The following is a 23,495-nucleotide window of genomic DNA, read 5'->3' as shown; positions in this document are numbered from 1 at the left end:
GTGGTGGGACCGAATACACGGCCGGATACGATCCTGACGATGTTCCTTCCTGTGATAAATGAATGGGCGCATTGCCCTGATGCTCATCAGAATCTGTGTTGATGAAAAGAATCTGGATGGTGTCATCCTTATTCTCTTCAGTGAGGGTGTCATTTGAAGATGAATCTTCAGTGACGGTGTCATTTGAGGATGAAACCTCTGAAGGAAGAACCGGGTCAACTGCCGTATCGACCTTTAGACTTTCGTCTGGTCTGGATTCAGTAGGTTCATTTTCAATGACTGACGCTTCAGCTGACCACTTGAGCAGGCCAGCTATATTTTCAACCAACGAAGGACTTAGCACGAGTTTTTTGTATCCAGGAGGAAGTATTACCGGTGAAACCGGACGATCTTCCAAAACTCTCTTCGCTTCGTCTAAGAAGGGACAACGATGGATGGCGTGACCGCCTTCACACAGTCTGCAGGGGGATCTTGCTCCCCCTCTTCATCTTGAACCTTCACTTTCGCTGGTTGACGGTAAGCAATCAACATGGCTATCAGAGGTTGATGCTCTCGAATTGTGCAACCGAGGGGACCAGTCCCTTAGTATCCGGGGAATACAGGGACAATCTCTATGGAAGTGGTCTCCTCTACATATGACGCATGGCGATTTAGGCCCGGTCTGTGCTGTGTGTGGGTTTTTGTCAGATGTCTTTTGCTTGCCCCCAGTCACCTTAGGCTCCTTCTTCTTCCTTTCTCTCTTCTTCTTCTCCTTCCTCTCCATGGGAGCTTGGCTTTTGCCAGCCCCACCTTGTGAAGATGAAGGATTAGAGGAAGAGTTATAAGAAGCAGAAGGCTGGTGGGCAGCTCTAGACTGATCTAACTGTTGACTCGACTGCTCAGGAACCATGGTGGTCTGAACTACATTAGTTGAGAATAGCCAAATAGGCAGGCCAATTGTCAGTCCTGGAAGCGACAATGTGGCCATGTGGGGCGCACCGACTTCTCCCCAAGAGGAGAATGGACTAGGATTTCCATCATGTGGAATTCCTTGGTTGGGGCGTTCCATGTTCTCAACTTAAGATCAACGCGGGAATAGGAGGTGATTATGTTCCATTTAAAATAAATTTTATAACGACGCTTAGACACAACTTGCTTTTTCACTGTTTAAGAGTTGAGAAAAAGCTAAAGATGACTCTAGTCTCCTTCGATGTTTTAACGAGCCCGAAGTGACAAATGCTCGGTTGGACTTTTTCAGTTATAGAGTTTGAAAAAGGCCAAAAGAAACTGCTCTGGAGTTCTAGGCAGAGGGTGTGCCAAACTTTTCGCAAAACCACAGAATACGTTTTACGGTACGAGTGGTCGATCTTCGTGAATGCTATGTTCACTGCATTGCGATCAGTAGGGCGGCCGACACGGTTTCCTATTGGATAAAGGCTTTATTCCTATAGGGGTCTCCCAGTATATACGCGACGGTACGTGGGAGCACAAGTCCGTATTGATACTTATCGCTTCACCGTGGAGGAATCACCCAACCACTCAACGCTAAGATATCACGTTTAACGACGCCGGAACACGTCTCTAACTTAGACCTCTAGATGTTTGCGTTATGTTTCAATGCGTTGTTATGTAAATTCAATTTATTTTAAGGTTGATCTTGTTTAGCAGTTTGCCTTTATGGATCACCACGAGATGTATAGTAACACTCCTAAATGCAGTCTAAGATGATAAGCAAGCTTTTCAATCTTTCAACTTTGAAAACCTTAACTACTGAGGGAAAAGAAAGATAACACCTTTTCACACAGATCATAGAGCACACACTAATGCATTTTCCAAAATCAACATGCAAGCTGTCATAATGCACATGCATAATGCAAGTATTTCTTTTCTCTTTCTTAATGTTGGTGAAATGCAAAAAGAAAGCTGTTGTATAATTTTGACTTCAATTTCAAGTGAAAGCAAACAAGCTTGTCCAAAATCAAAAGACACCTTAAGATTTACTCGTTTCGACACTAGAAATATATAAATTCAAACCAAATGACGAAAGCAAAAGCTCAATCAGCTATGAACAGCAAATAAACTAACTCTTAAGATCAAAACGACACTTTATCACAGGTCTAGATCTAAGAGGCCACAGCAAGACTAGTTCACTTTCGTTATGGGAAACTGTAAATGTACAAGAAATACACAAAGAACAAACACAGTTTCTTTATACAACTGAGGCGGAATAGTGACAAGGAAAGTTGGTTTCAGATAGGCCCACTGACTGGTAACAAACAGCAAAAACAAGAGTGAAAACAAGGCAAGAACCAGTAGGAAACCCCAGCAGCACAAGGCAGGACTGGTCCAACGCAGGTGGAACACTGCCTGTTTGACCTTCAGCGCAGGTAGCCCCTTCAGGAACTGCGCTGAAATGCAAACAGCCTTTGTACAGCCTGCACTGAAGAATGAAACTTTCGTTTCTGGTGGTTTCCGGGTCACAGATTCCTCAAAAATTCACAGTTTTTGCTCAAATCAGAAGCTATCAGTCAAGGGCACACTAAGGGATGACAAGGAGGATGAAAAGCTATCACTAAGAGCTTATTAGAGTCCTTGTGGATCAGCTCTTCAAATCATAAACTTGCCCAGAAACTGAGCTAGAGTAGCTGCCCTCTACTTTGTATTTGAATGATTCAAATACAGTTCGATTCGGTACTCCCTTTGTTTATGAAATGAATAGCAAAAAACACAAACAACCAACAAGATACGATTCCCCAGCGGAGTCGCCAATTTGTTGTTGGGAAAAGTATCCAATACAGAATGACCCTATCCCACTCTAAGGGTGATAGTACCTCAGCAACAACTGAATACAAAGCTATTCAAGATTACTTCTTTATGAGATGTAAGAGAGAGGAGAAAGGGATCCACTAACCGTTATCTTCCGCTAATGGTTGATCCAATCTTCCCTCTTTGCTGCTTGCTCCCAGCTCCTTGCTCTTTAACTGGCCCAGCTACACAAAGATCCTGCAAAAGCACAAGAAAGGGAAACTACAAGAAGCATACATCCATAACTGATTCAAGGATTAGAATAAATCAAATATACAAGCATCAATTCGCCATAGAGACACATGCATATAGAAGAACCTCAAATGCTTTATTAATGGAAGAAGTAAAGTTCTGAGAATGTTACAACCATAAGAGGCCCAATCCAGCAACACCTCCCAGCAGAAAGAAATCTCCTCTTCACCTCCTTCAAAGCAATCACCCAATAGTTCTATACACAAACCAATAGCACTTCCTTACTTGCACAAAATTCCAGCCCCCATAGACCTCATGAGAGAGCTCTATATATAGGAGATTTGGAGAAAGGATGAGTCAGCTTGAGACTGACATGAAGCTGACTAGTGTCCTCTCCCACTTTAGTTAATCTTCAGTTCTTGAGTCCACTTGGAGATTCTTGCTTCCACTTGGAGATCAAGACCCTCTTACTCATCACAAGGCGAATTCCTTGACCCAAGTGTCAGTTTGGAAGCTTCCTGGGCAATTGACACCTTGCAGAATGACTGTGCCACTTGGCCAATCTCGCCCAGCGCAGGTAGCCTTCATTAGATTTGACATTCAGCGTAGGTACAGAGTGGAGCAGTTGACATTCAGCGCAGATGCTCAGTGGAGCAGCTGACATGATCCAGAAATAGCTTGTTTTTGAGTGTTTTCAGGTGGAGAACTGATTTTCAGTGTTGTGGTTTGTTGACCTTGTTCCTCTAAGGGTAAGAACAACATGTTTAGGGACTTTGGATCCCTCAGATTATCGACATTTCATGCTCCATGCTGTTAGGCACAAAAATGTCTATAACAATACCACTAGACCATAGATTGGGCTAAACCAAATCTCCCTTCAGCCAATCACCCACGTGTCATATTCCAAGCATGGTTGTGAGATAATATGGGTTAAACCCAAATAGAACCAACTAGTGTTTCCATAGACCAAACTACCTTAACCCTCAACCACAGTGATTTCACCTAAATCGGTCTAGAAATCACTAACATCGAGACAAGCTTGGATGCCTCCGACTTCCTTCACTGGCTCTAGAGAAATTTTCCTATCTCCACCCATTCGTCAATAGTTATAGGAGAAATCTCGTCTCCACCCTTGACCCTTGGAAATTTTCCTAAGCCACCTCAACCGAGATCCAATCCTACCGACCATCCAAAGCTTAATCAAAATAAAGAGCCCACTACATCATGGATATCTAGGAAATGGCAAGGCAAGGATGAAACCACTATCAATCCAGGAAAATCCCATGCCAATGACAACAAAATAACCAAAGAACCACATGTATGTACCATGCATCCAAATCTCAGCAAGGAAATCACACATGAAACTTGTTACCTATAATGAACTCTAGTTGTAGCTTCTTTTCCAACCTTCCCTTTTGCTCCCTTTCTTTCCTATGCTTGCTTGCTTGTCCAAGTGCTTCCTCTCTATTTTCCTAAAGTTCTATTTCTATAAGTGATGAAAAGTTAGAAATGAAAAAAAACCGTGAATGGTTTCTCTGATGACTTATTATCATTGATGTCTAGTCTCTTCCTTCCCTTTTTCCTTTTTTCTTCATTTTCCTCTAATTTCTCTCTAATTTCCCTTGCATGCATATTTGCGTCTCTTCATCTTCCTTTTCTCCTATTTTCCTGTATTTCCTTAATCTGTTGGGTCCCTATAATACTAGTGATTACCCCATTACTATTGTAGTTGTACCCCTTATTAATATTGTTGTGCCCCTATTATCCCCATATTGTTATTAATGTGCCCCATAGAATCCCTCTATTGTTATTTTTGTGGCTTTATATTATTATTGTTAGGTCGGCTGGGTTATATTGTGACTCCTTATACTCCTATATATAGAAAGGAGGTTTTGTCATTTGAATCATCCAAGAATTGTTCATTTATGTAATGTAAAGGAGGTTTCCCCCTCGAAGAGGCTGAATTCTAAGGCGTTGATCTATCTTTTCTATCTTTTTCTTGAGCTGGTTTCATAACATTTGGTATTAGAGCTTTGGATTCTAGGATTTCGCTGCTCCAAACAGGTCATCGTGGAATTTTCGCTAGAAATTTTTTTCTACGAAATTTTAGAAGCTAAAAAAAAACCCATTTGAGAAGACACCACGCTGAATCTCGGATCCAAATTTCAAATCTTTTCGCGCTATATTTGCAGAGATATGATCTGAGGAAGTTGGTATTTTTGCAGACTCCTGAATTACATTCCAAACAGGTGACTTGGGGAAAATTGTCATAACTTTCTCTCTAAGCATCGGATTGAAATTTCGTCAGAAGCTACAGAAAGAGGACAGACTATAGTTTCTTGTATATCTTTTTCAGAGCCAAAGGTTGAAATAGGGACACATGGCACGTCGTACAAATTCGCTCTACTGAACTAGTCTATAATCAGGTCACTGTGGGAGATTTGACATAACTCTTCCTTGGAGAATCCAATTGGGATCAGATTGGTGGTATTGGAAAGCGGACACAGAGGGCTACTACATATCACAATTTCATAACTCAATGATCAGAAATTACAAAGATACATCAGAGGCAATATCGAGCTCCTACAAAGCGAAAAAAAGTGTGTAGATTTTTTTAAATTTTTGCTTAAGCTTGGTTTGAAAAATTATTTTGAAGGAATTCAAAGGGCATAGTAGAGCATTGTTATCGGTAACTGATGCCCAGAGGAAAGAAAATGCAAACACCTAGTAAGCAACCTGAAAGCAGTAGCATGACTCATGAAGAAGAGGAAGAAATGCTACATGATATATCAAAATTACAAGACCAAGTGCAACAAATGTCAATCTCACAAAAGCTAACAGAAGCTAAGATAAATGGCATGGAATCTAAGATAAAGGGCGTGGAAGCTAAGATGAATGGCATGGAAGCTAAGATGGACGATTGGAAGACAGATTTGAAGATAGACATGGAAGAATTGAAGATAAATATGAATAAGTTGCTACAAGAAATGGTCCCTAATGGTGAAAGGCTAGTAAAGGAAACTCATGATGAGAACAAAAAAAATGTTAATCATGATTCCAAAGACCCTAATGTTGGATCGAAGACCCACCATATTCCAAAAATCGATATGAGGAAGTTTGATGGCAAGGATCCCGCAACATGGATATTACAGATGGAGCAATTTTTTGATCTCAATAATGTGCAAAACACACAAAAGGTACGTATTGCAACTTTATATTTGGAACCAAATCAGTTTGTATGGTATCAATGGATTTGCTATCGTAAACAAATTATCACTTGGGCAATTTTTACGGAAGAATTGACAGCACATTATGAGGATACAAAAAGCAACACTTTTTTTAGCCAATTGATAAGTCTCAAACAAAAGGGTTCAATAATGGAGCACATTGAGGAGTTCCAAAAATTGAACATAAGGGTAAAAAATATTCCAGAGGAGCATAGGATTGATGTGTTCATAGGGACTTTAAAGGATAATATCCAACATGATGTTCGCCTTTGGGAACCTGATTCATTAGAGAAGGCATTCAGGTTAGCAAGAAAAATAGAAAGCAAAATTATGGCAACCAGGAAGCACACCACTCACAAATATAAAGATGGAAGTGTTGTTGCCCCTAGTCTTCCATAACCTATAAGGTTGACACCACAACAATTGGAAGAAAAAATAGCAAAAGGGCTTTGTTATAGTTGTGATAGCAAATACACTAAAGGTCATAAGTGTGCTGAGAAGAAATTATTCTACATAGATTGTGAAGAGGAAGAAGAAAAGGAGCAAGAAAGGTCAAAAGAAGAGGATATACTCCAGGAACAAAGCCTAGATAAAGAAGAAATGAAGCTGACCATATCTTGTATTGCATTGGCGGGAATTACCACTCCTCAAACCATCAAGATAGAAGGACAAATCAAGAAGAAAAAGGTAATAGTGTTGATTGATTCAAGAAGCACCCACAATTTTATTCATTGTAAGGTAGCAAAAGAATTGAATTGCTTCTTATATCCAGCACCAGAGTGTCAAGTGATGGTTGCAAATGGAGGAACAATAAATTGCTCGGGAAAGTGCCATAATATCAAGCTATCCATGGGAGAATATGTATTGACTAGCCCAATGCTTTCCATTCCAATGGGAGGTGCTGATGTTGTACTAGGAGTCCAATGGCTACAATCCTTTGGTACAATAGCTTTTAATTTTCAAGAACGTTTCATGTAATTTTCTGTGGAAGGAAAGGAAGTTGAATTAAGGGGTATTACAGGGAAACCGGGAAAGATAATAAGCTCTAACGGTATGACAAAGCTTCTAAAAAAGGAACAAAGAGGTGTAATTGCACAATTATGTTCGCTAGATGTTTCCACATCGGAATCATCTATTTCTCCAGATCTCCAAAAAGTCTTGGACAATCATTCCAAGGTATTTGAGACTCCCAAAGGTCTCCCACCTATTCGTGATCATGATCATGCTATTCATCTAATTCCAAGAAGTGTTCCTCCAAACATTAGGCCGTACAGATATCCCTATGCCCAAAAGAGTGAAATTGAACGTATGGTTGCACAAATGCTAGAGGCTGGTATAATTCAACCGAGTCAAAGTTCTTTCTCTGCTCCAGTAGTATTGGTGCACAAGAAGGATGGATCATGGCACATGTTTCCAGATTATAGGGAGCTCAACAAGCTCACTATTAAAGATAAGTTTCCCATTCCTGTCATTGATGAATTACTGGATGAATTGCATGGATCAATTTACTTCACCAAGTTGGATCTTCGTTCAGGATATCATCAAATCAGAATGAAGACTGAAGACATTCTGAAAACAACATTTATAACTCATGAGGGTCATTATGAATTTTTGGTCATGCCTTTTGGCCTTACCAATGCACCTTCAACATTTCAAGGTTTGATGAATTCAATTTTCAAACCATTCCTTAGAAAATTTGTGTTAGTATTTTTTGATGATATACTAATCTACAGCAAGTCTTGGAAGGATCATGTTGAACATGTTGACAGGGTGCTACAACTATTGGAGGAGAAACAATTATATGCAAAAAGATCCAAATGTTTCTTTGAAGTACAAGAGGTGGAATATCTGGGTCATATTGTATCTCATGAAGGAGTTAAGGTAGACCCTAGCAAAATTAAAGCCATTAAGGAATGGAAAATTCCCACATCCATAAAGCATCTGCAAGGATTTCTCGGGTTGACAGGGTATTATCGCAAGTTTGTTAAGAATTATGGGAGAATAGCAGCACCTCTAACAACATTATTGAAGAAAGATGCATTTTCATGGACTCTAGAAGCAACAAAGGCATTCGAACATCTTAAAGAGGCAATGTGCCAAGCACCAGTCTTAGCTTCACCAGACTTCACAAAAACCTTTATTGTGGAATGTGATGCTTCAGGAAATGGAATTGGTGTTGTTTTAATGCAAGATGAAAGACCCATTGCTTTTGAAAGTCATCCAATCAAGGGAAAGTTTTTACACAAAGCTATTTATGAGAAGGAAATGTTGGCAATACTCCATGCACTTAAGAAATGGCGACCCTACCTAATGGGAAGACACTTCAAGGTAAAAACAGATCATGATAGCCTTAAATACTTTTTAGAACAAAGATTATCCTCTGAAGAGCAACAAAAGTGGGTCACAAAGATGTTGGGTTATGACTTTGAAATCATCTAAAAAAAAGGGAAGAAAAATGTGGTGGCAGATGCACTCTCAAGAAAAGATGAGGATGTGGAAGCATTCTTGTGCGCCATTTCTATTATCCAACCAGATTGGATAAACGAAGCAAGGGAGGAATGGAAGAATGACGACGAAGTGTGGGCACTTATTCGAAAGTTATAACAAGATTCTAGTATGTCTGATACATTTAGCTGGCAAAATGATTCGTTATGGTACAAAGATCACTTATACCTCTGTAAGAATTCCCAGCTAAAACAAAAGATTCTTATGGAATTGCACACTTCTCCCTTAGGAGGGCACTTAGGATTTTTAAAAACTTACCACAGGGTTAAGAAGGATTTTTTTTGGGATAGCCTTAAATCAGAGATTCAAAAGTTTGTGGCAGAATGTTTGGCTTGCCAACAAAATAAAGTTGAAACAATTAAGACACCGGGTCTATTACAACCTTTATCCATTCCAAGCCAACGTTGGGAGGAGGTTTCAATGGATTTTATCACAGGTTTACCCAAGTCTGAGGGAAAGAGTGTCATCATGGTGGTAGTTGACAGACTTACCAAGTATGCACACTTTTGTGCATTATCACATCCATTTAAAGCCAGTACAGTTTCTACTGCATTTATGGAAACAATTCAAAAGCTACATGGAAACCCAAAGATTATTGTAAGTGACAGAGATCCCATTTTCACTGGAAATTTTTGGACAGAATTATTTTCTTGTCTTGGTACTCATTTATCTCATAGCTCATCTTATCATCCTCAATCTGATGGGCAAACTGAGATAGTGAACAAATGTTTGGAAGGATATCTTTGTTGCTTTGTATCTGATAAACAGACACAATGGGTCAAATGGTTGCCTGTGGCTGAATGGTGGTATAACACTTCCTTCCATACAACAACAAAAATGACCCCATTTATGACACTTTATGGGTATCAGCCACCATCCATCACATCATATTTAAGAAAAAATTCTAAGGTTCAAGCAGTGGAACATCACATCGAACATCAACAACAAGTCCTCCAACTCTTAAAGGATAACCTCGTGTTGGCACATAATAGAATGAAACAACAGGCAGATCAACATCGTAGAGAAAGAATTTTTGATGTAGGTGATTGGGTATTCCTATGGCTACAACCATATAAGCAAATGTCCCTCAAGCAAGCTAAGAAGGATAATAAATTATCACCAAAGTATTATGGTCCATACAAGGTGTTGCAAAAGATTGGTACTATGGCATACAAATTGGAGCTTCCTGCAGCTTCTCGATTGCACCCAGTTTTCCATGTTTCATGTTTAAAGAAGGTTATAGGCGACAAGCTCCCAGTTCAAACAATATTTCCAGAACTTGACAAGGAAGGAAAAGTTATATTGGAACCAGAAGCAGTCACAGAAACAAGAACTCGACAGTTACGAAATTGATCAATTTCGGAGTATCTTATCAAGTGGAAGAACTTATCTGCTGAAGATTCCACATGGGAGGATGAGAATTTTATACAGAAGCATCCAAAACTTCTCAAGCATTGAGGACAACACTTTTTTGAAGGAGAGGGGCATGTTAGGTCCCTTCTCTGTAGCCATTAATAAACCGCAAGTTTTGCCCACTACAATGTTTGCGCACCTTTCAACTTGGAATATGCATCCCATGACCTTGGTTTTTATTTTATTTACATGAAAATTCAGCCACAAGTTGTTATATTTTCCACGCAAACCATGAGATTAACTAATAGGGAAAGGAGGAGGCAGATTGATGATCACCTCGACCTTGATAGGATTAACCATGATCTTGTACACGTACACGATGAAGCCTAACAATTGTAAAAAAATGACATAAAAGATGCATTTGCGGGGATTCAAATGAATATTATGGCAGATATAATGCATAAAGATGGATCATAGATGCATAGGATGATAAGCCTATCGAGGAGAGTGAGTAGCAAGGTCATCCAAGTATGCCACCACAATTCACTTGATGTCATGAAAAACATAAGACATGGTCTGCTGGAAAGTGGCCCCAACATTTTTAAGACCAAAAGGTAGTTTCCTATAAGTGAAAATACCCCAAGGAAAAATTAAAGCCATTTTGTGTTGATCTTCCAGTTTAATATGTATTTGGTTATAGCGGAGAAATAATCCATGAAGGAAGCAATCTCACTATTGGTGCATTCATGGAAGATCTAGTCAATGAATGGGGTTGGGTAGTTATCTTTTGGACATGACTAATTAAGATCCCTATAGTCGACATAAACACTAATAGTACTTTGTTTTTTGGTGATAAGAATGATGTTAGAAACCCATTTCATCAAGGGAACCAGATAGATGAACTCAACTGTGAGCAATTTTTTGACTTTCACATTGATGGTAGAAGCTTTGCAATGATTGAATGACCAAAGCCTTTTTTGAACTGTCTTAGATCCTTCGTAAGTGATGATTTGATGCTCTACAATCTGAGGATCGATGCTCTACAATCTGAGGATCGATGCTAGAATTTTTTTCATAGGACCAAGTGAAAAAGTCACAGAATTATTTGGAAAAAGTCGTATGGGTAATGATCTTGTCTAGAGTGCAATCCACTCTAATAATAATGTTTTGCACGACTTCAGGTTTCACAAAAATATTGATGGGAATGATTGGAGAAATGTTTTCTAATTTCCCTTCAGAGAACACATTATTTGTCATGAAAGGATCTTGCACCCAATTGACACTTCACGATGAAACAATGTGGTGTAAGTCATCATTTTGCATGTGTTTCGAACAAGGGAGGAAATGTTATTGATTGTGAGATTCTAGCCAAGGTGGATCTAAGATCTCCATGGCTTCCAAGATGGCTTCATTAGATGGCATCATAGTATCAACAAAGTCATCGGGACTTAAATTATTGACAACCCATGCGGGTGAGGAATAAGCATCAAGATCCACAACATGTAAGAGAATTGGCTTAGGGTTAATATTCACCATTTTGATGTCCTGATAAACCAACTCAGTGAGGCTCAAAGGAATTTGACTATTGTACATTTCAATGCTTGAAAGAGAAGGGATTATCCATGGATCGTCAAATCTATTGGAGTCATAAGTGAGAGAAGTGAGCATGTAAATAATATTGGATGTCTATGACATTTCAAGGGGAAGCAAGGGGAAGTTCCCATTAATGAAGAGTCTTTGAACATCCATTCTCCAATGCTTTTAGCAGTAGAAGGGGAATCTCCTATAAATGGAATCAACTGATTATCATGATAAAAAAATCAGGCTTGCAAAAGGTCAATTGGTCGATAGTGACTATTTTTCCCTAGTGGGGGAACATCATGACAAAATACAGATGAAACAATAGTAGTCATGGCATAAAAACAACTTCACCCAAGTAGGAGGTTATATTCTAAGTAGGAAAAACCCCTTAAGGTTGCAAGGTATTCCCATTAAAGGCCTTTAATGCAAATTTAGGTGGTCAAAAAGTCGATGATCCAAGAGATTTCCAACACTTTGATGACATAATACAAGTAGATTCCCCTTCGTCCAAGGCTATCCAATGAATGTGTTGTCCAAAGATGTGGACTATGATATGGAAGGCCATATGATGTGGAAGGTGATGTTTCGATGAGGATGGATCGAAGGTGATGATATTTAAATATGAGGGATATACTCCACCAATGGAAGTTAGAAGTGCTTTGTGTTGTGTGGGGAAACTTTGCAAAGTTTCGAGTGTAGATATAACAACAAATGGTTGTGTCATATCCTCCACAATGTTTTAGTTATGAGTGGCCCTTGCATTGGGATTATTCGTAGCCTTATGAAGTGCGCGTTTAGGAGGATGTCACACATTACTCAACGATGGGTTATCAAAATGAAGAAGACCATTATGTTGAGTAGGGATAACAAGTTCTGATATGGAAGTAACACTCTTAGTATTCTCATAGTTGTGCGCTCTAGTTGTGACATGGATTGGTTGTTCCACCATAAAGATATTTTGTATGGATGATGAGCCAAGAAGATTGATAGAATAAAGCCATATAAACGAAGGAGAATTTGAAACATCCACCTCAATTGGGCTAGGGTGCTCCTTGTTGTAACCACTAGGACTTGGGATATGAGGAAGTTGGTCTTTAATATGCCTAAGGTGAAGCCTCATCTCCTTTTAGTTCAACACTACTTTATCTAGCATTAGCAAGATCTCCTCTTCAGATTCATTCGAGTCCAGCATGACCTTCCCCAACAACAATTTTATTTTCCAATCTAGCTTAATGTAAGGAGGAAGGGATTTTTTATTCCTCAAGTGTGCCTAATATGGAACCCAATTTGAGATATCTATAGAGTCTAACGTGTAGGCATGATTCACTACTATAGTTAAATCCAAATCCTAAATCTCTTCATGCACCATCTTAGGAATTTGTTTCACAAATGCCTGAATTGAGGTTTCTACCCTTAAATGAGCATAAGAACCCCTTTTCTCCCCTCAACTATCATTTCCATGATGAACACAAGCCCATTGTCTCATGATTCTAGAATATACAAAGCACTAGAGCTGAGGCATCCAACAAAATAAGTCTTTCAAATAAGGAAATCATGGGGAAACAACTGTCTTGGAGGATGTTCCCCTTCACTTATGGAGAGATCTTGTGATAAAGACTGAGAATAAGAGAAAGGATATAGTGAAATATTTGCAAGGAGGAGGAAACCATACGTTCTTCATTTTCCAGAACAAAAATAGCTAGAAATTGCATCAAAGCTAGAGGGTAATGTGTGCATAGAGCTTAGCTTGCTTTGAAAATGACGGGGTAGGAGTAATGACCATCGCCATTCAAACGTGATTCAGACAAGCCCTTTTAGAGGCAACCTCAACATCAAAACATCTAGCATAAGTATTAACACCTTCCACCTAATATCATAAATGTTTGGAGTTGACTACATGCTTAACAATTAAGAATTGAAGGGGGCATCTCAATAACATTGATTGTGTGAGATGATGACGCCCCTAACTTATCCCACCTCATCTGATCCAAAGTATATATATTTACTTGGAACGAAAACACAAGAAACCTCAAAGTACTTCCCCACATTTCGTGGATGGTAAACCAGGTAAATTATCGACCTTGATTATGAGGCCTTGCCCCAAGGGAATCGAAGAGAGTCGAACCTGTGATCAACAATAACTAGCAACAATATCAAATAACTTCATGTATGACTCTAGACCACTTGAGCTAACCCTTGAGATTATATATATGTGTGTGTGTGTGTGTGTGTGTATGATTTTAATCATTGCACCGAGGAGCACTCTAAAACCCAGTATGGGGGAAATGTGTATGTGTTAGATGCAATGTAAGAAAGATTGTATGTCAACATTTTTTAATGTTAGCTATATTATAACTAATAATAATAAAAAAAAACCCAATTTAATGTCGACTTCAACATCAAAAGTAAATGTATAAATATAAAACATACAATCAATCTCTTAATCACATAATCATTGAATTTATCTGTGCACATGAATAAGTGGGAGTAGGTAAAAAACAGTTGACCTCAATACTATCTACACAAACAAATTGAAGTAAGTGCAAACCTTTGAAAGTCAATGTCATTTGGATAAATATTAATTATATTTTCCTATTTTATTTTACAGTGTTTTATTAGTTTGTTTTAGTATGAATCACATTTGAGCTTTGTTTATTTTTGCTATTATATTTTGAAGCATATGCTTTGGAAGATTTCCATCATTTTCCCACACCATCAAAATTTTGAGATTTTCACTTAGGTGCTAGATTCTTCAAAATCTAAAAATTTTACTTAGTTTTCCATTTCATTGTTCTAACCTTCAAAATGTCCTTCCTAGAATTTGCTAGAATCTCCAAGTTGAGGATTTTCTTGGCAGCCTACACCCCCACACACTCCTAATTATTTAATTTCAATCTCAATAATGCATCCCCACACACTTTGCTAATTAATTTTTTGTTTGTTGTTGTATATAGAGACTTATAATTGAATTTTGTAAAGCATAAATTAAACTAATAAATCTTAACATCAAACTCTTTTCCACTTTAAATACATATAAAAACACAATTAAAAAAAGAAAATAACCTTTACTAATAAATACATATACATGTATGAGTCATATTGAATTATACATGTATGGTTATATGGAATTACGTCTAGAAACATAGCAATATTTTCAATATTCAACTTCAATTACACTAACTCCACATTGATGCACTTTTCTAAAATTCTCATTAAACAAGACCTGAGGACATCCATGCCATAAATAGAAACCTATTAAATTAAAAATTCTCTCATCATAAATAGAAACCTGTGGCAGTCTAACCATTATGCTTTTTTTGTCTTGAAAGTTATGGAAATTTAGGTCATATTTTTAAAAAACACAGTAGGGATTTTTGTAAATCTAAGTCAAAGTTGTCGAATTTCATAATTTTAGGTGTCATAGAAGTTTTTGATCGTGCTGAATTTATTTCAACCGTCAAAAACATGATTCAAACGCTGCCTCTACAAGATTTTTTGAGAAAATTTTGCTGGGATTCCATCCACTTTTGACTATCCAAACAATTCTTCCGCTTCAATAAACGACTCCAATTAAAAACTCTCTCAAATAACCTGTGAAACCAATAAAAATATTTTGCAATTCTATATAACATATCAGTATTAAATATATACTAATTTACTAGACATCCTCTCGTGCCTTTCCTATGAGATGTCCAACCTATTAAATGGCTCCATTTCTCATCCACATTACTAAAGTCAACATATCTTTCTAAGCTTTTAATTCGATGTACAATATGGTATCTTAGACTATGATCTTGATTACTTGTAAAGTACGATTATTTTGATTTTGATAATTACTTTTTAAAAAATATTTAGAAGATATATTTATAATTTCAAACTGATGCAGAAATTTTAGAATATTAAATATTTGAGGTATTTTTAAATTATTTCTTGAAGATACTTTTCTAAAATATATTTATAATTTCAATACTATATGCGTATTTTGATTTTGATATTTTAAGATTTTTAAAATTATATAATATGAATATTAATATTATCTTATATTGATATTAAATATAATATTTATATTTATATTTATAGTATTAATATTTATATTAATATAAAACTATAGAAATATTAAAAAGTAATAATAATATTACAATTGTTATTGTTGTTTTAGTTTTATTTTAGGATATACTTATTATAAGATTTTTATTTTATTAGGTTAGATTTATCTTATTTCAATATTTATTAAGGGTTGATAGGTATTAAATTTCTTTTAGGTGTGAGTTGTTTATATGTGAGACTTTTTTTTGCAGTTTTGGAACAAAATTTGTGGTGAAATTTTGATTTGTGTTGTTTACACTGGTTTTTTGACTACATATATGGATTTGGCACCTTCAAAAACTATGAGGGCACTTTGATTGTGAAGAGTTCACCCGTCAAACTTGTGATGTCAATGAATCCTACCCGATTCTAAACAAATTAGATCAGAAAATCTACCGGAAAACTTTTTAATATAGACAATCACTTTTAGCTCATAACATTTGATCCCTCTAGGTACTTAGTGGAATAAATTAAATCAAAAAACCAATAAAAAAATCTTTTCAAAAAATCTCACTTATAAACAATCACTTTTAACTCAAAACATTTAATCCTTCTCCGTACTCTATAGATATAAAATTAAAATAAATATAAATTAATTTTAAATTAATTTACTTAACTAAATTTTATAATTCAATTAAAAAACTACAATTAGCCCGTTTGTGAGAGTGGGCCCTTTTTTGGGGAATTTTTTGGATTTAAGGTTACATTACAAATATGGGAAAGAACCTTATAATCACAGTGAATCGATTGGTTCTCACTATAGCCCTGAAGTTAGTAAAGGTCAAAACACGATAAATTTAACACTCAGTAAGAGTCCAGAAATTTGAAAACACGCGCCCCCTTACAAAACTTCTACCCTTCTAACGTACCAAAGAGTTGGATGGAAATAAAATAATGGTTTGACTTCCTTGAAGAAAAAGTTAAAACCAGCGGTAAACTCGTGAACCTCTCGGTGCAATCAGCCTTTCTGAATGTGGCCACGTCTCACTTCTGGAACTGACGTCAACGATGAACCAATTTCTACATCTCACTTCTGGAATTGATGTCAAATATGAACCAAATTCTACTGCTGGAATCGAGGTCAAAGATGAACCAATTTCCGATCTCACCAATGTTGAGCTGGTTACATTGGTATATTTCATCCTCAATTTCATTCTCATTGTTCTTGTCTGTACTTAAGCTTAATCTTACAATCTTCAATCAATCAGTATTTTAGCAGACATGAGAATGGTAGGTACGGTTATAGAACTGCTGATCCTGGTGAGTCTGTCTACTGTTTCTGCCTCTACACAAAACCTCTCTCGAAACGACTTTCCTCCAGACTTCATTTTTGGTGTTGGTTCCTCTGCTTACCAGGTCTCTTTCTGCTTCATCATTCATATATTTATGTATACATTCATTCATTCAATGATTAAGGGGAAGACATGCCCATCTCCCAATTCATAGATTGGGATGTTAATGTGAAAAATCCACAATTGGTTTTCTGCAGTATGAAGGAGCTGCAGCAGAAGATGGTCGGAAACCAAGCATCTTTGACACTTTCACTCACAGGGAAGGTCTGTTTCATCACATATCTTCATTCATCCCTTCATTTGCATTCTACCCAGTCCCTTACTTTACTTTGGGACTTTCAAGGCCAAACTGGAAGTGAGCTGTTGTTTGTTTTTCAATTGTATTGTCAGGGACTAGTCTGGATGGGAGTAATGGAGATGTAGCTGTTGATCAATACCATCGTTACAAGGTATTAATATCTGCAAATCTAAGAACAATAGATGCCACTAGCACAAACCTGTATACAGTGGCTACTTGTAAGCCATCCCCAAGCTTTATGTGCATGTCCAACCCCATTATTGTTGTTTTCATACTAATGCATCAATAGGAGTTTCAATAGTTAAACTCCTAGATGATTTGGGTATCAACCTGATGCAAAATTTCATGTGGGTTTTGAAGGAGGATATTGATCTAATGTCTGCAATGGGAGTAGATGCCTATAGATTTTCAATCTCATGGCCCAGGCTTATTCCTGGTATATTTCTGTTTGAGCTCTGACCACATGCTTAATCTTGAGAATTTAGTAAACACTCAATGGACAATGGTAGGAAATAACTATTTCACATGTATTGATGCAGATGGTGAAGGACCCATCAACCCAAAAGGCATTGAGTACTATAATAACCTCATAAATGAGCTTTTGTCCCATGGTAGGGCTCTTGTTTTATTTCTTGACAAACTTGTCTCTACTTTGTTTTTATTCCTGTGACTATCATCCTCAAAACTGTTATTTTTGACACAATGCATGTCTCAGGCATTCAACCACATGTTACATTGTACCACTTTGATCTGCCCCAAGATCTGGAAGATTCCTATGGAGGTTTCTTAAATCCACAGATTGTGTAAACATCTTATGTCATCTCCTGTTCTTAATTTTCTTCCCATGTGGGTTGACACACAAGTCAAAGCATTCATTTATCGGTGCATCAATAATCTTATGGTTAGAGAAGCAGAGTTCTCTAATCTACTTTGATCTTATGCAGGGAGGATTTTAAAGGTTATGCAGATGTGTGTTTCAGAGAGTTTGGTGATCGAGTGAAATATTGGTCCACCTTCAATGAGCCAAATATGTTTAGCACTGCAGGATATGATCTAGGCTATTTACCACCTCAACGATGCTCCCAACCATTTGGAAATTGTACTGCTGGAAATTCAACTGTTGAGCCTTATATTGTTGGCCACCATGTTTTGCTATCACATATCGCTGCTGTGGAGCTGTACAGGAAAACCTATCAGGTTCTTTTCCTCTCTGATCTATGTTCATCTCCATTCCTTCTATGAGGTTTTCTAAATTTTTTGATGAATGCAGGCAAAGCACAAGGGCTGGATTGGGTTAGTAATTTTAGTACATAGGATGATACCTCTTACCAATAAATCCACAGATGTGGCTGCTACTCAAAGAGCAAATGATTTTATGGTGGGCTGGTGAGTGACTTCTTTAACAGTGTATTTCAAGTTAACTTATGCTTCAACCAGAAGCTTCAGTGCCATTCAGAAGTCTCACCAATTGTTATTTCTTCTCTTTTTCAGTTGGGCTTTTCGTAGTGATTCAAATAATTAACAGCTATATTGTTGAAGTGGATGCAAATAGGTGTACTTTTGTTTGGTTGAGGGCAGACAACCAACCTGAATTAATTTCATTTTCCAAAATCCAGGCTTTTAGATCCATTTGTTTCTGGAGACTATCCAGGGAGCATGAGGAATATAGTGGGTTCTCGGTTACCTTCATTTACAAAGGAACAGGCTCAAAAGTTACGAGGGTCATTGGACTTCATTGGTGTCAATCACTATGTTACCATGTATTGTTTTGATGTTCCAAGAAAAGGTGAACTTATGTCAAGAGACTATGCTCAAGATATGTCCATTGGAATGGCAGGTACGAGAGTCATTCTCACAGATAGATTTAACTCAATAAAATCTCATCTTCTAACAGCCTTTCAACTTGGCCTCCTTAAATCTATAAAGAATAACATTACTGTCTTGAAATCATAAAGGAACATGTTTTTGATCCGTTGAAGTTTTATGTTATTTTAAATTCAAAAGTGATACATTCCAAGAACATTGGTATTAAGAACATTTCTGTACTGCTTGATGAATGCAGTGGAGCGAGATGGGATTCCCCTCGGCGTCAATGTAAGAAGATTTTGAAGAATCACATGTCCTATTATAATCATATGTTTTCTTTTTCTTTTTAGCAGGAGCCTTTTTATAAATATGAGTATGTAGATTTTTACAGTTCCATAGAAATTTTGGATTTAAACTCTGCCTTAGTTTAGAAACATAATTCTAAACTGAGAGACAAATAGAATCCAAAAATTCGACTAACTTTTTTTATAAATTTTTAACAGTACGTTCTAAGTATGTTTATATCTTGACAAAAAAATATTTACCTCATGCTCAAATTTGTCGCAGAGATCCATTTTTGGTATGCCAGTTGTACCACAAAGCATGCAGGCAGTGCTTAAATATATTGAGGACCGTTCCCATAATATTCCTATTATTGTGTATGAAAATGGTGGGCACTCTTCTTATGTTATTCCTCTACCACAAGTTAGGTTTTCAGGTCCTCAATGAAAGCTCTCTGTACACTTAAGGATTTATGCAGGTTCAAGAAAATATACAGAGATTGGTGCTACACTTTTTGACCATTGACCATCTAATTATCTGTTCTGGACTTACAATATCAGCTTTCATGTCTGGACAGGATTTTCAGAGCCTAATAATTCCTCTATTCCCCTTTCTGAGGCTTTGAATGACCAATTCAGGATGGATCTCCATCATGATGTCCTTCAGTATGTGCTTGCAGCAATAAGGTATACAAAGACCATACAATGTTTCATTCAAGGCACATCATTTATGAAACAATTAATGCAATCAAGGAATTTGTGAAATGATGAATATCTCTGACATTCATCATTGTGGCAGGAATGGGTCAGACATCCGTGGATACTTTATATGGACTCTCCTAGATGACTTTGAAGCTTTGAGTGGTTACACTTCGCGTTTTGGTCTTCATTATGTGGACTTCAATGACAACTTGAAGCGTTATCCCAAACTATCTGCTCATTGGTACAAGACTTTTCTGCAGAGTCGGGAAGGCAGGGAATCAATACTTGAATCTCAAATTCTACTCAACACCTACACCCTCTGAACGTCTCATAGAACCAAGAATGAAACCCAATTTTATGAAAACGATGCGGTATATTTTAGGCATGACTTTCTTAAACAAATTTGATATTTAGGTTTATATTCACTTCCAAAATGCTTTTACATCATTTTAATGTACGATGTTTATAGCAATGCATTAAAATATCTCAATTAATTTCTTATTTTTTAAGATATGATAGATCATATTAGTGTTAATGGATGCTTTTCATCATTATTATCTTCATCATCATCACTGGATTGAAATTACCTAAAATTTTTTGTAGTCTTCTTTGACCAAATTGTCCTTTGGAACCTTACAAATTGTTCGATATTATATCTACGTTCACTACAATTTTATTCTAGAAGCATCCAAGTCTTTAAATGATATTTGAAACAAACTTTATGAGCGGTATACTTCAAAATATGAGCTTTTGTGCTTCATGTTTGCCATAACAAAATCACGACAGCATAAATAATAAAATATTGAATGACAATCTTGGTTTTCTTAGAAAATATGACTCTAGTGTTTGCTAGTTGGTTTATTATTTTTCAATAGTTATTGTTGGTGTGCCTAATGAGTGTCCCTGATTATCTGTTAGAGTCGGTCTAGTAGCCCTTCACCAGAGATCAAAGCTCTTTGCATTTCATGATTAGGTGTCCCATCAGTGTGATCATGTTGCATTCCGTTAGGCATGCCATAACCCTGTGGAGGGAGTTTGTGTTTTTTATTCCCCTCTTGTTTGGCATTGCTAGTTCAGGTTTGTTTAAGTAAATAAAATCTTCAAAGGGTCATTCATCTTGTTTTAAGTTTCGAGGTCTTAGGTTTAGGGTTGAGTCAATTTTTGTCTTGAGAGGTCACAAAGGACCAGCAGGCCAGAGGGATGTCCTTCATAAAACATCATTTCAATAATTCTCACTATTGTACAGCTAAATTTTCACCTTGTTTTCAAAACTCTGTTTTTGAAAAACAAAGGTCATTATCTCGTTTTTGTAAAAATTGTAAAAATTTCAAATTCTCCAAATGTTGAAGTGCAGCCTTGGTCTCCTTTGCCAAAGCATCTTAGAAGCTATCCCTGCAAAAATTTTCAGAAGAAATCATCATTTCAACCAATTTTTTTCAAAGAAAGAAAACCAGAAGTCAGAGCCAATTGATTCAAAAGTGTCAACACTCAAACATTATAAAGTGGGTTTTGGGCAAATAAAAATCTAAAGGGAGCCTATAAAAGCACATCACTCTTCATTAGCAACTCATTTGCCTCTCACAAGCTAAGTGAATCCTTACAAAGGCGATTTCAAGAGTCATTGAGCAAATTGGGCAGTTTTAGAGGCGCGCTACGCATCAGGGAGGGCGCGCTACGCGTCAGGGGCGCGCTACGCATCAGGCTGCCTTTCTCAGAACAAAATTGCTCGTGCGCTACGCGTCAGAGGGGCGCTACGCGTTGGGCAAGGCGCGCTACGCGTTGGGTTTTTCGCCCAATAAACTGCCAGCAAGCTACCAAATCCTCTTTTCTCTCAAGCAAATTTCAGGTAGGCCTCTCCTCCATGGCTAGTTTTGGTTTTGCAAGATAAATGAGAAATTAATATGTTAAAATGCCATGAAAATGAGAAGTTAAAACCCTATATTGCTGTGGAAGATTTAAAGACTTAGTGGTGCTAGGGTTTCAAAATATTTTGCTGTCCAAGGTTGCCCATTTTTTATCCCTCTTTTCCCTCATCTTCACCAACATTCTCTTTCAAATTTTCCCATAAAATTTCATAATCTTCCTCTCTAAAATCCCTAAAACCTACTAAATTCCCAAACCCTACTTCACCTTAAAATCCCACAATTTTATGATTTCCCATGTTGCCTTCCCTAAATTCCTTATTTATGTTTATTGTCCCTAATTCCCTCATGTTCCCCTATCCCTAACAATCCCCTTGTATTTATGTCTCCTTGGTGACAGCGTTTGAAAAAGTCAAACAACAGTTAATTGGATGCAAAGTCAGCAATACATTTCAGCCATCTTGCTTTCAAAACCATGTCAGAAACCGAATCAGATTATGAGCAGAGTTATGATAGTGATTCAACACCAGAGGTAGAAGTGCCAAGGAGGCATCACAAGGGTGGTAAAGGTGGTCGGCATGTCAGGGAGGAGCCCACTTCTCTGGCTCATTTGCAAGCTTGTCCACTTGCAATGACATGTTTTCAGTATCAATCATGTTTTGGATATTGTGAGCGGATCTCACAAATTCAACACCATAGAGAACTAGTCCGCTTGTTTGTCCTACATTTGCACAATGGTCATGTGAACCTTGCAGGAGTGGAGTTCACCCTATCACCCGAAATTGTTGCTCAAGCCACCGGGATACCAAATGTTGGGGAGGAGTGGAACAAGCGCCAACAGCTAGACAAATTTCATTATCAACCATATATCAAACCCGGATGTATGAGACATCTAATTGCTGTTTTTCCCTTCATATTCCTAAGGGATGAGTATGCACCCTTGATGAGGCTCATTATGCGCTATTTCACTTGTGAAGGCAGATTTTCACGTTTATATTCGTACCATATCCGTTTGTTGATGCATTTCACCCGGGTATGAATGATGAACATTCCATTTTTCATGTGCCGAAATATAGAGAGGATGGTGCCCTTAGTGCAAAGGAAGAACCCCGCACAACAACACAAGAGTATATATCATTATGCACTGATCGAGATCATAGTGATGCATCAGTTGGCACAGCAGGGTATTGCTTGGGAGGATTTCATTTCTCGCGATTTCTTCATGGTGCCACAGCCACCTCCTGAGATTGTCCATGATGAGGGAGGGCCTTCACATCAGTCTCACATTCCAGAGCCCGAGCATGTCAGCACTCCAGCGTGTGTTACATATCAGAGAGGCCACAGGGCCTTATTTACATCTGCACGGGAAGTATTATCTCCACACCAGGTGGAAGGGGTCTCACCTTCTTCATCGGCACAACGAGTATTATCTCCACATCAGGTGGAAAGGGTCTCGCCTTCTGCAGCACAGGTACAGGACAGAGGTAAGCAGCCCATGATTGATGAGGGACCATCAGGTGATCCGG

The 23,495-nt window shown here is 37.6% G+C and overlaps 1 protein-coding gene across 2 annotated transcripts; it reads left to right on the top strand.

The window, feature by feature from the left end:
- The first annotated feature begins 16,675 nt into the window (after nucleotides 1-16,675).
- Nucleotides 16,676-20,565, top strand: LOC149189845 (coniferin beta-glucosidase-like). Of its 2 annotated transcripts, none has more exons than XM_089413300.1 (14): nucleotides 16,676-16,808; nucleotides 16,937-17,084; nucleotides 17,218-17,284; nucleotides 17,411-17,469; nucleotides 17,679-17,754; nucleotides 17,858-17,929; nucleotides 18,034-18,121; nucleotides 18,263-18,515; nucleotides 18,589-18,704; nucleotides 18,935-19,155; nucleotides 19,381-19,412; nucleotides 19,692-19,794; nucleotides 19,984-20,092; nucleotides 20,205-20,565. In XM_089413300.1, exons 1-14 carry the CDS (start codon nucleotides 16,771-16,773, stop codon nucleotides 20,428-20,430), a joined length of 1,608 nt encoding a protein of 535 aa, XP_089269426.1. In that variant the 5' UTR covers nucleotides 16,676-16,770; the 3' UTR covers nucleotides 20,431-20,565. The 2 variants fall into 2 exon arrangements, with proteins under 2 accessions (XP_089269426.1, XP_089269425.1); XM_089413299.1 differs by having other exon boundaries at nucleotides 16,686-16,859.
- Nucleotides 20,566-23,495: the final 2,930 nt, after the last annotated feature.

Source organism: Pinus tabuliformis, chromosome 3_1 (genome assembly GCF_031772625.1).
Source record: "Pinus tabuliformis cultivar Carrire ecotype Pingquan chromosome 3_1, CPIR1, whole genome shotgun sequence".
Lineage (NCBI taxonomy): Eukaryota > Viridiplantae > Streptophyta > Pinopsida > Pinales > Pinaceae > Pinus > Pinus tabuliformis.
Note: the sequence above shows the minus strand (reverse complement) of the source record. Positions and strands in the feature narration are given on the sequence as shown.

Bases quoted from the DNA above. Each gene is read 5' to 3' on its own strand.
- LOC149189845 (XM_089413299.1), top strand. From the start codon at position 16,771: ATGTCAAATATGAACCAAATTCTACTGCTGGAATCGAGGTCAAAGATG. The intron at 17,470-17,678 runs GTATTAATATCT...TGGGTTTTGAAG, and splicing joins ATCAATACCATCGTTACAAG to GAGGATATTGATCTAATGTC. The intron at 18,122-18,262 runs GTAAACATCTTA...GATCTTATGCAG, and splicing joins TTCTTAAATCCACAGATTGT to GGAGGATTTTAAAGGTTATG.